We start from the raw sequence: 14,808 nt of genomic DNA on the forward strand, positions 1-14,808 counted from the left end.
ATAGAAAGGAGAATTACTCTGGATGGGAGGGGAGGTGCGGACCTGGGGATGTAGAGGAATGGGAAACTGTAATCGTGATATATTATGTGAGGAAAAAAATCTATTTTCAATAAAAGAGGAGGGAAAAGGCAAACTTGAGTCAAAACTATTAAGTAATACTGTTTCACACTTACCAGAATGTCTACAGTCAGAAAGAAAGGTAATAACCAGTGTCAGCCAGGATGTTGAGGAACTGAAAACTCCATACATTATTGGATGAAATGAAAATTATGCAGCTGTTTTGGAAAGTTTTGCTATTCCTCAAAAGGTTAAGCATACTTGTGATGTCATTCAAAAATCCCTCATTCCATTCAAGAGAAGTGTAAACGTATGTTTATATAAAACTGATATATAAATTGAAGGGACCTAAACACGATAGGAAGCTCCCTCCCAGACCCAGGATTAGGCACAAACCATGCCCCAAACATGTATTTTCACAGAGAGATCCTTTATTAAGCGGGAAATAAAAGTAAAGTGACTGATTTCTGACTCAGGCAGAAAACAGCAGCAAATGGCCTTGCTGGTGTAATTTTTTTTTTCCAGAGGAAAAAAGGGAGGTCTGTGTTAGCATGTGCTGATATGTGGCAGCATGTTTTGATAGGACATATTAATTAGGGTAGCCAGAAGGGGATTTTGATTGCTGAACGTCAATACTTTGATATTTGGACCTTGATGAGTGAGTCTAGTATAAGAGCGTGTCCAAACAAAGGCATGGACCTTGGAGGCTAGCTTTAGGGATGTGACCTATGGTCTATGAGGGAGAGAACTACTAGAGCTCTTCCTGGATATTAGTTGCAGTGTTAGTCACAATAACCAAAAGGAGAAACAGCCCAACATTTAGGGGCAAATATGTGTTGGGTAAGGGAAACTCCACTTTGTGCTGGGAACTCATCCTGAATTCCTGAAAGAACTGCTCCTGGCAACTCCAACTCCTTCTCAGAACTGTACAGTGATGAGATAATTAACTGCTTCCTCTGGCTTCTGTAAACCCGCTTATAGCTGTGAACCAGAGAGTGAGATGACATCTCCATCCTGTAAGCAGGGAAGAGAAGAAGCTCCTTGCTAGCTGAGGGAGTGAGACAGCTTTCAGAGCAACTGCACGTTCCAGAAAAAAAACAAGATAATTGTGAACTCCACTTTTTAAAGCCCTCTGTCTGGCCCATTCTGCATGGCATGCCTTCATTTGGCTTTAATGTTATTTATTGTCCTGCTCACTTAATCATAATTTGGATTGAGTTTGTGCTCTTTTCTCAGTGGATTCAAACTCTGTAACAAATACATCAATATAATGTGTTATTACCAGGAAATAGAATACTATATGGCCATAAAATGAATACAAACTGATGCTACAGAGCAAACTGAACCATAAAAACCTTACGCTTCATGAAGGAAGGTGATTTCCAAAAGAACATGCTTCATGCTCCTGCTTGCCTGAAATGGCTGCAAAGGGCAAATCCATGGGGTTGTAAAGCAAATTTGCAATTGGCAAGGCAGAGAAAGATAGGTTTACCTTCTGATGAGTTGCATTTTGAAGTAATAAATATAATCCCAAATTGATTATGGTGCCGGCTGCAAAACTATAAATTTACTGAAAACATTGTATGCTTAAAAAGGGTGAACTTAATGAACTTAAAATTGTATTTTCATAGAGATGCTTTCAAGAATTACAGGCCTTCCTCCATAACTCTTGTCATATTACATTTCTTGTTTTCTTCCCTCCAGGATACTTTCATCTTATATACTGTGCAACTTGTGAAGGCAGAGGAAGGCCTGCCTATCTCCAGAAGATGCTGCTGGAGAGCATTGACTTTGGCAAGGAGGATTCTTTATATATTTCGGTTCTCCCTTTCTATGAGATGTCTTTCTGTATGCTGTGAGTATTTGTTGCTCTCACTGGTTGATAAATAAAGCTGTCTTAGCCAATGGCAAGGCAGGATAGAGCCAGGTGAGAAATCATAGAAGAGATACAAGAGAAGGGCAGAATCTGGGAGATGACAGTCAGACATGGAGAAAGCAAGACATGTAAAAAGTGAGGTAACAAGCTAAGGACCACATGGCAAAACATAGATAAGAAATATAGGTTAATTTAAATACAACAGTTAGCTAATAAGCCTAAGTCATTGGCCAAACATTTATAATTAATATAAGCCTCTGAGTGGTTATTCAGGAACTGGCAGGGGGAGCGAAACCTCTGATTATGCTGCCTCTTTAAGTACGGCATCCACATCTCCAATATGACTTTATAACTTGTTCATTCAGACAGTTGTTGGAAAGACTAATTGCAGAACCCCTGTCCTTGCATGGCACTCTGAAGGTCTTGGCATCTTGACTGATGACTGATTAGACACACCTGTGCCCTGGCTACCTCATGATCTGACCCAGATCTTGTGAAACATGGTAATCAGCCCAACAAAGAAAGTACAAACATAGTGGCCAAGTGCTTCAAATAGGACCTATGGCATGTGGATGAAAGCTCTTGCAGGGATGTGCTTCTGGGGAAGCCTCTAAAAAGGTTCAGTTTGGAGAACTCTTGGGACTCCTCTCATGAATGGGACTGCTTGGAGTTCCGAGAACCTTTGTCCTCCCTTGGTCCTTGGTCTTTGGCCCTTGCCCTCTCCAACCTGAAAGGCTAGAGTTCCCAAAGGCCTCTTTCCAGGCTATGGCAAAGGATGGGACTAGGGGGGAGGTACCACTGGAAGTCAAAGTTCAGAGTTCACCTGCAAGTTATCCAAGCCCTGGGAAGGCTTAAGTACAGTATGTAGGACATGGGGAACCATAGCATGGACCTTAGCTACCTATGCTTCAACGTCACATTTCATGAGAAAAAAAAAGTTTTCATTTGTTTATGTCACAATTTTTAAGACTTCTGTCATTCTCTGATGAATATTATTCCTGTTCTATTCCAGAGTAAATATCTAGGATATTGAATTAATGTTTAAAGACCTAGACCAATATTATATGATCATGTTGTATGTAGGCAAAACATTTCATAATCAACAGTTAACTCACACTTCTAAAGAAATCTGAATATTATTTGCCATATGTTTATTATGGATCTCTAAATCTCCTAGCCAACATCATGGTGGCTATGATGGCAGCCTATTACACATTTCATAGTAAGAAAGAGCTAAATAAAAGGGAACTCATTCTTTCTGGCAGTACACAGCATGGAAATACTTTAAGAAAACATTGCTCTTTTCCAAGCCCAAGCGCTGTACTCTTACCTCTACGAACAGACATGTCTTCGAAGGGACTGGGTGCAGCTGTGGTGTTCTCATCTGGGGTAACGTCCTCTGAAATCTGTACTGCATAAGTATTTGCTCCATCTCTATTCTTTGGATATGGGTATTTTATGGCTTCTTGTGGTGTATCTCTGGATGAATATGTGAAGGGCTGTTCCGGATTAGAACGGACACCTTTAATTGCTGCTTTCTGAACCAGGTATTTGTGATCTCCAGAGCTGTAGTTGACTGGCTCACTGACCTCCAAGTCTATTTTCCTGGAAAAGAAGACCTGTCATTCATGTCTTTATGACCACACCCCCATTATTTTACTATCCTTATAACTTTCATGTGATTATATCCTATTTTTAATGATTGTGGACTCACCAATGTATAATAAATATTTGTTAAATGAACAAATACGTGTAACATGGATTCTGTAGAGCGCGGGTTCTCAACCTGTGGGGCTCGACCCTCTCTACAGACCTCTAACTCCAAAATATTTACAATATAATTTGTAACAATAGCAAAATTACTGTTATGAAATAGCAATGAAAATAATTTAATAGTTGGAGATCACCATAACACGAGGACCTGAATTAAAGGGTTGCACACTAGGAAGGCTGACAACCACCGCTGTGGAGAAAAATAACTTGCCTTCTATTATGTAATTAATTTTTTAATTCATTCAGTAAGGAGCGCAAGGGAGATTCTGCCACTGCTTCTGCCTTCAACTGACTTATACTGGAGGAAAGAAAATGTTCAGATGAATGCTGATATTAAAGGCAATATAAGAAAGCCTGGAATGTGGGAGGGTGTGAGATAGGAAAAGACTGGTAGCCGGAGATGTTCCCAGACATTCCCGGGGAAAAGGAGGTACATGGCAAGGCTGGAAGTGGTATAGCACTTTGCCAAATGGAGAGGTAGAAAAAGATTTCCCCAGATAGAGCAGTCAAAGTGAACCAGGACAGAGGAAATATGATAGGGCCCAGAAACTGAAGATGTTCATATTCCAGAATAGGGAAGTTGGTAGTGTGCTGAGGTTAAACAATTCGGTCATGAGACTTCGTCATTTGAGGCTAGGTGGAGGAGGGGCTTAGAAAAATTTAAAGAAGTTGGCGTGAGTTTCTCAATGACACCATTAAGTCAGGAAGAATTATAGTCCTCCAGTGATTCCACATCCCTCTCCAGGGACCCTGAAGATGTCATTACGCTTGTTAAAAGAAACACTGCAGGTGCTCATAAAGACATTGAGATAAGACGGCTCCAGGTACAATCAAATCTCAGTCTTATGATCATACTTAGAAGAGAGGAAGACAGAAAGGGCAGAATAAGGAAAGTAAATGGAAGTCAAATGCTACAAATGCTGTGAGGATGAACGCAGAAGCAGCTTGGAGCAAAGAGTGTAGGTGGCCTGGAGACGTTGAAAAGGCAGGAAACACATTTCCTCCTGGAGTCTCCAGAAAAGAACTCAGCCATTTTGGCACCTTGGTTTTAGCCCTGTGAATCTGATATGGGTTTCTGACCATGCACTGTGAGACTGTGTGTTTGTTATGTTCTGTGGCACTACGTTTGCACAAAGTTGTACAAGCTGCAATAGAAAAGCTAATGCAACAGGCAGTCTCTGAAGCTTGCAAGCCAGGAAATTGGGGATTTGACTACAATGACTAGAAAGACCCCTCTACCTACAGAGGAAATCAGTAGAAAGCAGAGACCAGAAATGGTGGTTGAGGAAGTTGGGCATGGCTGCTGTGCTTGGCAACCAAAACACCAATCTTAGGAAGTCATAAGGTGAATCAAGGCAAAGGCAGACTCTCCCACCCACCTCATGGAACATGTGAAGGTTCCTTCCTTCCTTTCTTTCTTCCTTTATTTTTATTTCTCTCTCTCCTCTCTGTTTTTCTTCCTTCCTTCCTTGCTTGCTTTCTTATTTCTTTCTATTTTTGTTTGTTTTTGTTGTTGCTGCTGCTGCTGCCACTTTGTAGATGAGGCTGGCATTGAACTCATTGAACTCACCTGCCTTTGCCTCCCAAGTGCTGGAATTAAAGGCAAGTACTACTATGCCCAGTTACGTTGGAAGATTTCAAGTAAGGTCCCTCTACTGCCACCTGCTTCTTGTCTCACAAGGGACATGATGGAGAAGAAGACTAAGATGGTAAAGGTAGGGTAGACAGATAGCCAAGCCAGAATGATGTGAACAGGGAGTCCAAAAACCTGCCAGGCTCCTGGAGAAACAGATGCTATTTAATAAAGATGTCCTTTTTCCTCCAATTATCTCTAGAGTTTACAAGATTCAGTAGGATTTCTAGTAACACTAAAATTCATTGCATAAATATATGAGAAAAATCAAGAACATATTTGAAAGAGGCCTATAAAAGATGGAGTAGTGATTTACTTTAGCAGAAATCAAATATATATATATATGTTTATCAGATGTATATGATATAAAGCTATATGACTAAAATTATAATGCTAGTGTAGCAATAAATACATGGATCAAAGGGATGGAAGAGATTCAAGGAACAGATTGATGTATGTATATATGAGATTTTAATAGTTGATAAAGGTAAAACTTCAAATTATGCCCTCTGATGTTGGAACAATTAGTTACGCACTTGGAAACAAAAAATAGTTTAATAGTTATTTGTGTGTCATTCGGAGATATATTGCAGGTTGTGGTGGTTTGAATGAGAATGCCTCATCCCCACCCACTGACTCCCATAGGCTCATAGATTTGACTACTTGGTCCCTAGTTGATGGAACTGTTTGGGAGGGATTAGAAGTTGCAGACCGTAAGGAAAGTGTGTCAGTGTGAGTTGACTTTGAAGCTTCAAAAGACTCTTGCCATTCTTTGACTCCTACTGTGAATCAAGATGTCAGCTCTTAGATGTTGCTCCCCCTGCCTACCACCATGCCTTTGCTCTGCCCTCATGAACTCTAACTTGAAATCATAATCCCAATTTAATATTTTCTTTTTTCAGTTGACTTGGTTACGGTGTTTTGTCACCATAACCAAGAAATAGAAAAGTAATGGATACACAGGTGAAATGAAAATTTTGACATATATAATAATGTTCATAGACATTCTATTGGCAAATACAAGGAATATTTAGATAGGCTTTTATAAGAGTGATACCATAAAAAATAAATACTTGACAGATTGGCAGTACAGAACACTTCAGATGCTATTATAGAAAAGTCAACAAGTCTGATATGGAAAAAATGGTAAAATATTTGCAATATTTATTATTATACTGCAGAAAGGGAAATATTGGCAACCCAAGATGAGAAATGAACACAAACAACCAATTCATAAAAAAATCTAAATTGCCAGTAAGTCTAGGAGATAACACCTTACAAAACAATCAAAAACTGTATGTAAAAGCAGTAGTGAAGTGTCTTTTTTATATAAAAGACATTCAAAGATTAGAGAGACAATTCTCATTGTTTCAAGGCTATAGAGAAACAGGTAATCCAGAGGCACATTACTACTCTCTGCATATGTTTCTTCTACTGAGCTTTCTCTTCCACAAAACAATAAATAGATTTAATTTAAATAATTATAAACTTAAATATATTCTTATTTAAAATAATCTTTTCTTGTCATGGCTAGAAATATTGACATAAACCAGCATGGATTCATTATATGTTATCCATTATTATGTTCAAAATTTTATCTTAATTTTAAACAAATTTAAAATACTTTTGTTACTCTAAAACAATCATAAGTCCTAAGCATTAAGTCAACTATATATAGTGGATATGGATAGTACATTTGAGGTACAGCATCTCATAACAATATAAAGTTTTCTGTAGAGAGATACTTTAGTGACACCTACCAGAATTCCAAATATGTAGTACTTTAGACCCAACAATTATAGTTGAGATAATTATTCCATAAACACATGAAGGTAAACATACATGTAAAAGAGGATTCAGTACATCATTCATTATTATAACTGGCAAAATTTCTTACAGCCCATTATCCACCAACAGGGAAGAAGTTAAATTAATTTTGGTACAGACACAAAACATACATGTACTTGCACCAATTATATGTTATTCATTATTATTATCATAATTCACTATGATATGGTTTTTGAATTAAGAAAGCAAAATCTGAGAATAATATCTAGGAAGATTGAATTACTATTTCACCCCCTCTCGGACTGGAAAGAAATACCACAAACAGGATTGATTATTATTCTGATACAACTGAGTTGGTAATATACTTGACTTGGATGAGTTTTTACAGTCATTTATTCCAAATAATAATAACAATAATAATATATTTACATTTTGATGATAAAAAGAAATATTTCCCTCTATGATGAAGTCTGAAGCGCCTCTGAGAAAGCAATCTTCAAGCAAAGCTGAAGGTCACTGAAAGATGTTCAAATTACCAAGTTGGTGTCTATAGTGCCCTAAAAATCAGGAGAGACAGTGAGATTTTTTTTTCAAAGACAAGAGCAACCAAAACCCAAAAGCACTGAGTTTTCCTCAAGGAACTATGTTTGGTTGGTCCCTGAAACACAAACGCGTTTTTCACCTGGTTATCACAAGCTCTCCTGAGTCCTGAGCCAGCAGTCATCCAAAGAAGAGTCAGGCAGGTGGCCGGACTGAGAAGCAAAGTTCTGGGCGACAGTTAAGAGAGCGGCAGTTGGAGTATGGGGTGGATGGAACCTTCCTATCGAGGGTTGCTAAGTCAAGCCCACTCTATCCACCCTCATGTTCGCTAATGCACTCTGTTGGTCTCAAGGAGACCTACACTCAGGTCTTTAAACCCACCCTATGTCATGGAGCAAGAGGCTCTGTCCATGAGGAAAGTGTCCATCACTTTCTTCTCAGCAAGAGGAAGATACTCATAAAACTCCAGATATCCTGTACTATTATTTCAGACAAGTAAGGTTCATTTTTAGCAAAGTATGGACTGGTCTTTCTGATACTCGTGATGACTTTGGTGTCTCCTCCCGCACAGTGAGGGATCGCTATCTGCAGATTACAGATCGATGAGAAACATTGGAAGACCTAAGTCAGGCTGTTTGGTGAGAGAAGACGCGTGACCAGGTGAGCAGCTACCAAGAGCCCTCCTTCTCTAGGATTTGTAAAGAAGGGGAAACTTGTTCTCTGTGGAGCTTTTTACTAACCCATTCATTAAACTTAGTGCCTGTTTGCTATGTACAGAGAGTGAGGAAGGGAAAGAAATGCAGAAAAGATATATTCCTTCCCTATGTGGCTGGAGGAGAAAATGTGCCCAGTGTACTTGTAAGGGACAAAGAAGGAAAATGTTTTAAGAAAAAAACCACCCATTTACAATTATGGAGGTGGAGATGAAATGTTGGCTGGTTCTTAGAAAGATGATGTTAAATATTAAGGTTGGGAGGAAGTACAAAGAAGGCAAAGAGAACATTACTCTGGGTTGGTGAGATGGCTCAGCGGTTAAGAGCACTGAGTGCTCTTCCGGAGAACCCGGGTTCAATTCCCAGCACCCACATGGTAGCTCACAACTGTCTGTAACTCCAGTTCCAGGGGATTGGAAACCCTCACACAGACATACATACATACAAAACACCAATGCACATAAAATTAAAATAAGTTGGGTTTTATAAAAAGATAACTCTGAGGCAAAAAAAAATGAGCAAAAATATCTTACACAGAAAATAGCTGCACTGTTCTCAAGTTACAGCATACTAAGACCAGAAACCTTGCCTACAGTGGAAGACATATGGTGACCACCCCTCACCCACCTTGGCTAAAAAGAAAAAAGTCAGCAAGAAGATCTGACTATCTTCTTTTGAACCTCACAGTCTCATAGATCCTACTTATTATCTCTGTCCAGTCCCCAGTGCCTCTAGTTTGTTGGCATAAACAGTCAACCTAAGTTAATTATATGTTTTCCCCTCCAAAACGCAGTTAATATGGTTTATTTGTTTACATGTCAGGATTATAACTAATGAATTAGCTATAGATTGGTCAAAAGAAATTCTTTTCCCATCAAGCTCTTAGTCTCCATTACACAGGTTTTCTTAGACGTAGCCGTTGTTTGCATTCTGACATGTACTACTCACTTTAGAACATCAACTTTGTGATCTACGGCAGGTGAGTAAACCAAGTAGAAATTTAATTGCAGAGTCCCACTCCTCTATCATACAGGGTGAAGTTACACATAGCCTGTGGATCCCTTGTGACCTGTAATCATCAGGAAACAAAATCATCTCTTTTGAAACCAGCCTGTGAAGTCTTTCTATACATCTGCTCTATTGTTTCATCTGGAGACTTTTAATTAGTGAACTATGCAACACATAAATCATGCAAAATATAATTGCCTGCAAATTATACCACATACTGAAATTAACGAACATGTAAGGAAGCTAGCTAGTTTAGGTTTTCCCCTTGAATGTGAAATTTTTAGGCCTTCGGAAGCATTTGTTTCTGCTTTGACTGTTTATGTACATGCAGAGTCACCAAAATTCCCTCACATGTCTTACATGTAGTAAGTTGTCTGTACGATCTAGTTGAACCCTTCTGTTTACTCCAGACTGAGTATCTCTCATTGCGTGCTATGGTTTGAGTATATTTCCCTAATACACATGGTGAAACTTAATTGCCACTATAATAGAAAGTATTATGCAAGCAGCCAAGGGAAAGATGCAATCAACAATCCTACCCAGTTGTGATGCCTATGAACCACAACACTGGTCAGCATGCGAAGGTACATCTAAATGCGCAGTAGTGGTTGGTGCTCACGTTTTGGTGGAACCAACAGCTGTCTAATTGGACTTCAGATCCTCAACAGAAGGGAAAACATGCTTGGTATTAGAAGGCTAGTCAAGCACCCAGTGCTGGTGAGTCCGTGTATCTTAAAAGATCCTACTCCCTCATCAGTAGATGAGCATAATTCCTAACTCCATTACAAAATACCATTATATCTCAAGTAAAGTATAATCACCCCTCATCAAAGAAGCTTCCTTTTATAGGAAACATCACAGAAAACCACACCCAGGCATACTGCAGAGATGAACTATCATGGGGAGCTCAGTCCCACTGGAAACATCTACAATACAAAAGTCCTGCCCCAAAGGCGGAAAACATCACGGAAGAGGGGAAAGATTGTGAGAGCCAGGGGGCCAGGAAGTCTGACGTGAGGCTGTGTCTCCTAAAAATGGCTGAGCCGACAGGGCCTAAACTATTGATAGCCATGTTAATGTGGAAAGGGGAAAATCTCATGGGGTCCAACCCCTAGATAAATATCTACAGCCAACTAATGACTACTGAGAGAAAGCGAATTAGCCTTTCCAGGAGTAAGACCCCCAACTGTTTATCAAATACAAACTGGTTAGCCCTGAAATTAGACAGACATCAACAACAGAAACAGACTCAGCAAGTTGAATTTATATGTTTATGCATATATGTATGTACAATGCACAGATACATATATAATTGATATGTAACTACAGGGATATTTTGTTTATAAACTAACAAATAAAGCTTGCCTGAAGATCAGAGTGCAGAGCTAAGCCCCTGGTTTGCCATAGAGGCCAGGCAGTGGTGGCATACACCTTTAATCCTAGCACGCGAGAGACAGAGACAGACTGATCTCTGTGAGTTCCAGGCCACCCTGGGCTTCAAGAGATTTAATCTGTCTAAAAGAGAAACAGAGCTCATACAAAGATGATTCTAGCACTTGGGATCATAGGCCTTTAATCCCAGCACTAGGGAGGTGGAGACAGGAGTGATATGGCTGGGCAGAGAGAGGAATATAAGGCAGGAGGAGACAAGAGCTCAGACACAGTCTTAGGATTCAGTCTGAGATGCATTCTGAGGATCACTGGTAGAGAGGTAAGAACTCTAATGACTGGCCGAACTGCTTCTTTAATCCTTCAGCTTTCACTTCTGAGAGCTGACTCCGAGTTTTTATTTTTAAGAACAATTAGAATTTATGCCACATGTAACAATCAAAGAAAAAGAGGCCATCAATCTTAGAGGAAGGGAAGAATACTTGGGAGGCGTTAGAGGGAAGAAATGGAGGGAAGAAATAATATATTTGTATTTTAATTAAATATATTTAAAGAAAAAGTAACATTTTTTAAAGGTGGAACACTTAAGAGAGTAGTCAAGGAGGGTGAAATGCTAGTGAATGGGATTCAGCAATCAGAACTGTGAAAAATGTCTGTTCTTCTTAAATACCAGCAATTTGTTACAGCAGCACAAACAGATGAAGACTTGAAACCTCAGGGAGCCATGACTTGGTCCCTTGTGGCTCATAGTCTTCCTGAGGTATCCGTGAGGGAGGAGAGGACTAGGTGAGAGCCTTCATAGGGTGTTGCCCATTTCTCTTCATTTGATCCCCGACATCATCTTTGCTTAGTGACTCCTATTAGTCCTTGCAGCAAATGCTGCTACACTCTAAGGCGTGGTTCTTAACCTTTCTAACACTGTGACCCTTTAATACGGTTCCTCATATTGTAGTGACCCACATGCATAAAATTATTTTTGTTGCTACTTCATAACTGCCATTTTGCTACTGCGATGAATTATGATGTAAATACCTGTGTTTTCCAATGGCCTTAGTGACACCTGTGAAAAGGTCATTCTACCCTCCAAAGGTCAAAACCCATAGGTTGAAAATCAGTGCTCTAAGGTATCTACAGAAGAGTTGCTGCTGCATGAAGAAGCTACTTGTTGAGTTAGCTCTGTGTGCCACACACAGTCACTGATGATAGGAAGCTGGGCAACAGCATCCTCATTATAGAGGAACTCAGCTCAGAAAGGAGGTATAACTGCCAAGCCCTGAATGAAATATGGTCCATTGTGAACTTTGCCCCATGGTGGGAGAAGACTGGAGGGTGAAAAATATTTTTTTTCCACTTGATACTTTCCCTTTCTTTTATTGCTGCCTATGTGCACATGTGCAGATACATATGCATGTTTGTATGTATGTGATGCAGGTTTGTGTTGTGGGTACTGCTCTGGGACAATGGTTTTACCCTATAAGAATTTGTTTCTTGTATTTGCTTAATAAAATGCTCATTGGCCAGTAGCCAGGCAGGAAGTATAGGTGGGGCGACCCAGTCAGGAAGTAGAGGCGGGGCAATGAGAACAGGAGAATTCTGGGAAGAGGAAAGATTCAGTCTGCAGTCTTCACCCAGACACAGAGGAAGTCAGACACAGAGCAAGCAAGATGTAACTGCCTCGCTGAAAAAGGTACCAAGTCAAGTGGCTAACATAGACAAGAATTACAGGCTAATGTAAGTTACAAGAGTTAGTAAGAAGCCTGAGCTAATAGGCCAATCAGTTTATAATTAATGTACACCTCTGTGTATTTCTTAGGTACTGAACTATTACAGGACAAGGTAGGACGGAAAACTCGGTCAACAGTGTACATATGCACAAGCATGTGTGTGTTTGTGTTCATAAGTGTACACTCAGGTATATACATTAACATTTGGAAACCAGAGGGTTAACTTCTGATTTCAATCTTCAGGAGCTGCCCTCCCTATTTGGTAGCACAGGGATATTGGACTCACTGATTAGGCCAGACTGGCTGGTCAGTGAGCCCTAGGGATCCACCTATGTCTACCTGCACTGCATTGCTATTACAAGCATGCATAATGCCCAACTCGCTGTGGTCCCTATGTTTGTGCAGCCAGCACTGTACTGACTGTACTATCTCCCAAACAATTCTTTCCATTGTTTCCAAATGAAAACAATGCATGTATGTGTTGAGAAAACATATGAAACGATACAAAAAGGTATATAAAAGGAGTCCACTTTCCGTGGCCAGCTGTGTTGACAACAATTGTAAATGGTAAATTATTGCTACAGTTATAAAGACTAAGAACTGTATTCAAGACCATTAAAGGAGAGACCTACCATCGTTGTTTTGCTTAAAGTCATGTTGTCAAACTGCCTTATAAATATTTATGTGTATACACATAGGTTTGTGCTATCCTCAGTCTTGGTCAAAGAGGCTTCATTTTTCAGAGTGCAGCAGTAAACTCATGACTAGTTGACATGCTGAGAATAAGTGACAATATGTTGGTAAGCCCCAAACTAAGGCTCAGAGAACATAAAAAAGAGGAGGTGGAAAGAATATGAAGGCCAAAGGATGGGGAAGCATGCTGTGCAAGGCAGCCTCCTGGATGTGACACAGTCATCACACTCATGAATTCACAGGAGCTGTGGTCACCTGCACAAGGTCAAGGCTGGCAGCATTCCCACGCGCCCACTCCTAGCTGAGGAACTCTTGACAGTTGATGGCTGCTGAGAAAGGAAGACATTTTTCTTTAGAGGCATCCTCACTGGTAGGTTGCTCATACACCTTTACACATATGAACAGCAATAATTGGACTACGGGGAAGTGAAGAGAGAGAGAGAGAGAGAGAGAGAGAGAGAGAGAGAGAGAGAGAGAGAGAGAGAGAGAGAGAGAGAGATTGTTGGGAGGAGTTGGAGGAGAGGAGGAGCAGGGGGTGAGTTTCTGGAAGCGTAGGTGAATGGAATGAAAAGAAAAAGAGGATAGAACTGTAAGGCCCCAAAGCTTATAAGCTTTTTAAACAAAGCATGATAAATTGATAAATCATGGGGAAGCAACAATCAAGGCGTGACTAGCAAACTGTCAGGATGTGACTAGAAAGTGTACAGGGCACTAGTGGAAGATAAGGCTTCCAAGTTTTAGTTAGGTTTCGCTTGTGGACTAGTTGGGAATCTGTCCACATGGTAGTAAGGATGCAGACATTCATCTCTTCTGGACCAAAGAAGGCATCGTTTACATGGCAGTTTTCACTCACTGCTCTAGTCAGCAAGTGAAAGGTCAAGGAGCCATTTGAAGCTTTCCTTGCACGTCTTGTTGCTCCGTTGCTTTCAGATGAAAAGATGTTCCATGTAGCTCACTGCTCTAAAATAGCATTTTTGGGGATAAACTCTTCTGAACCCCTTCAGCCTTGGCCTAGAATGAGATCACACTTTACCCATTCTTTTCTACCGCTTTTACAGTATTTTGGTTTACTATCAGGGAAATCTATTCCTACAGCCTGGGTAACTGAACCACAGCACTTACTGGTTCTGAAACTCTTCCCAGTAGGGGAACCCAGAGTACAGATGTGATGGAAGCCAGCCCAGATATCTACCATTAGTTAATAATAAATAAGGATAATATCCCACTTCAAGGTAACCATAGACTCAAAATAAGACCGTGACATTGTAGTTATGGAATGCATGTTTCTTTTGACCCAGCATAGTTAGCAAGGGCACGCCAAGTATGCCAAGTCTAGGAAATCTAAGTGCTTGAAACAAAATGCCTTTTCCCCAGCAAGGCCTTGACTACAGATATTCATAAGGCCTATCTGGCTTTTCAAAGAGGCGTTGACAAGGCCACCTGATTGTTCTTGAGTGTTGCCCACCTACTTCTCAAGATCCTTTTAGGATGTCCTCAGAATCAGAGCCATTTTTCAACAATGCTGTCAATTATCTGGTCTTTTCATTCTCTTTCTGTCACTGGCATTCTGTTCAGAGGCTATAAGTTATGCTATCCAATGGCTAATGAATATAT

At 40.1% G+C, this 14,808-nt stretch overlaps 1 protein-coding gene across 1 annotated transcript in view; it reads right to left on the minus strand.

Annotated features, from left to right (window-relative positions):
- Positions 1 to 14,808, minus strand: part of LOC142838492 (protein lifeguard 1-like) — a 48,675-nt gene that overhangs the window by 30,561 nt on the left and 3,306 nt on the right. The window contains exon 3 of the mRNA XM_075953959.1: positions 3,264 to 3,538. Within this exon, the coding sequence (XP_075810074.1) occupies positions 3,264 to 3,538 (275 nt within the window). The remainder of the gene's footprint in view (positions 1 to 3,263; positions 3,539 to 14,808) is intronic.

Source organism: Microtus pennsylvanicus, chromosome 19 (assembly GCF_037038515.1).
Source record: "Microtus pennsylvanicus isolate mMicPen1 chromosome 19, mMicPen1.hap1, whole genome shotgun sequence".
Taxonomy (NCBI): Eukaryota; Metazoa; Chordata; class Mammalia; order Rodentia; family Cricetidae; genus Microtus; species Microtus pennsylvanicus.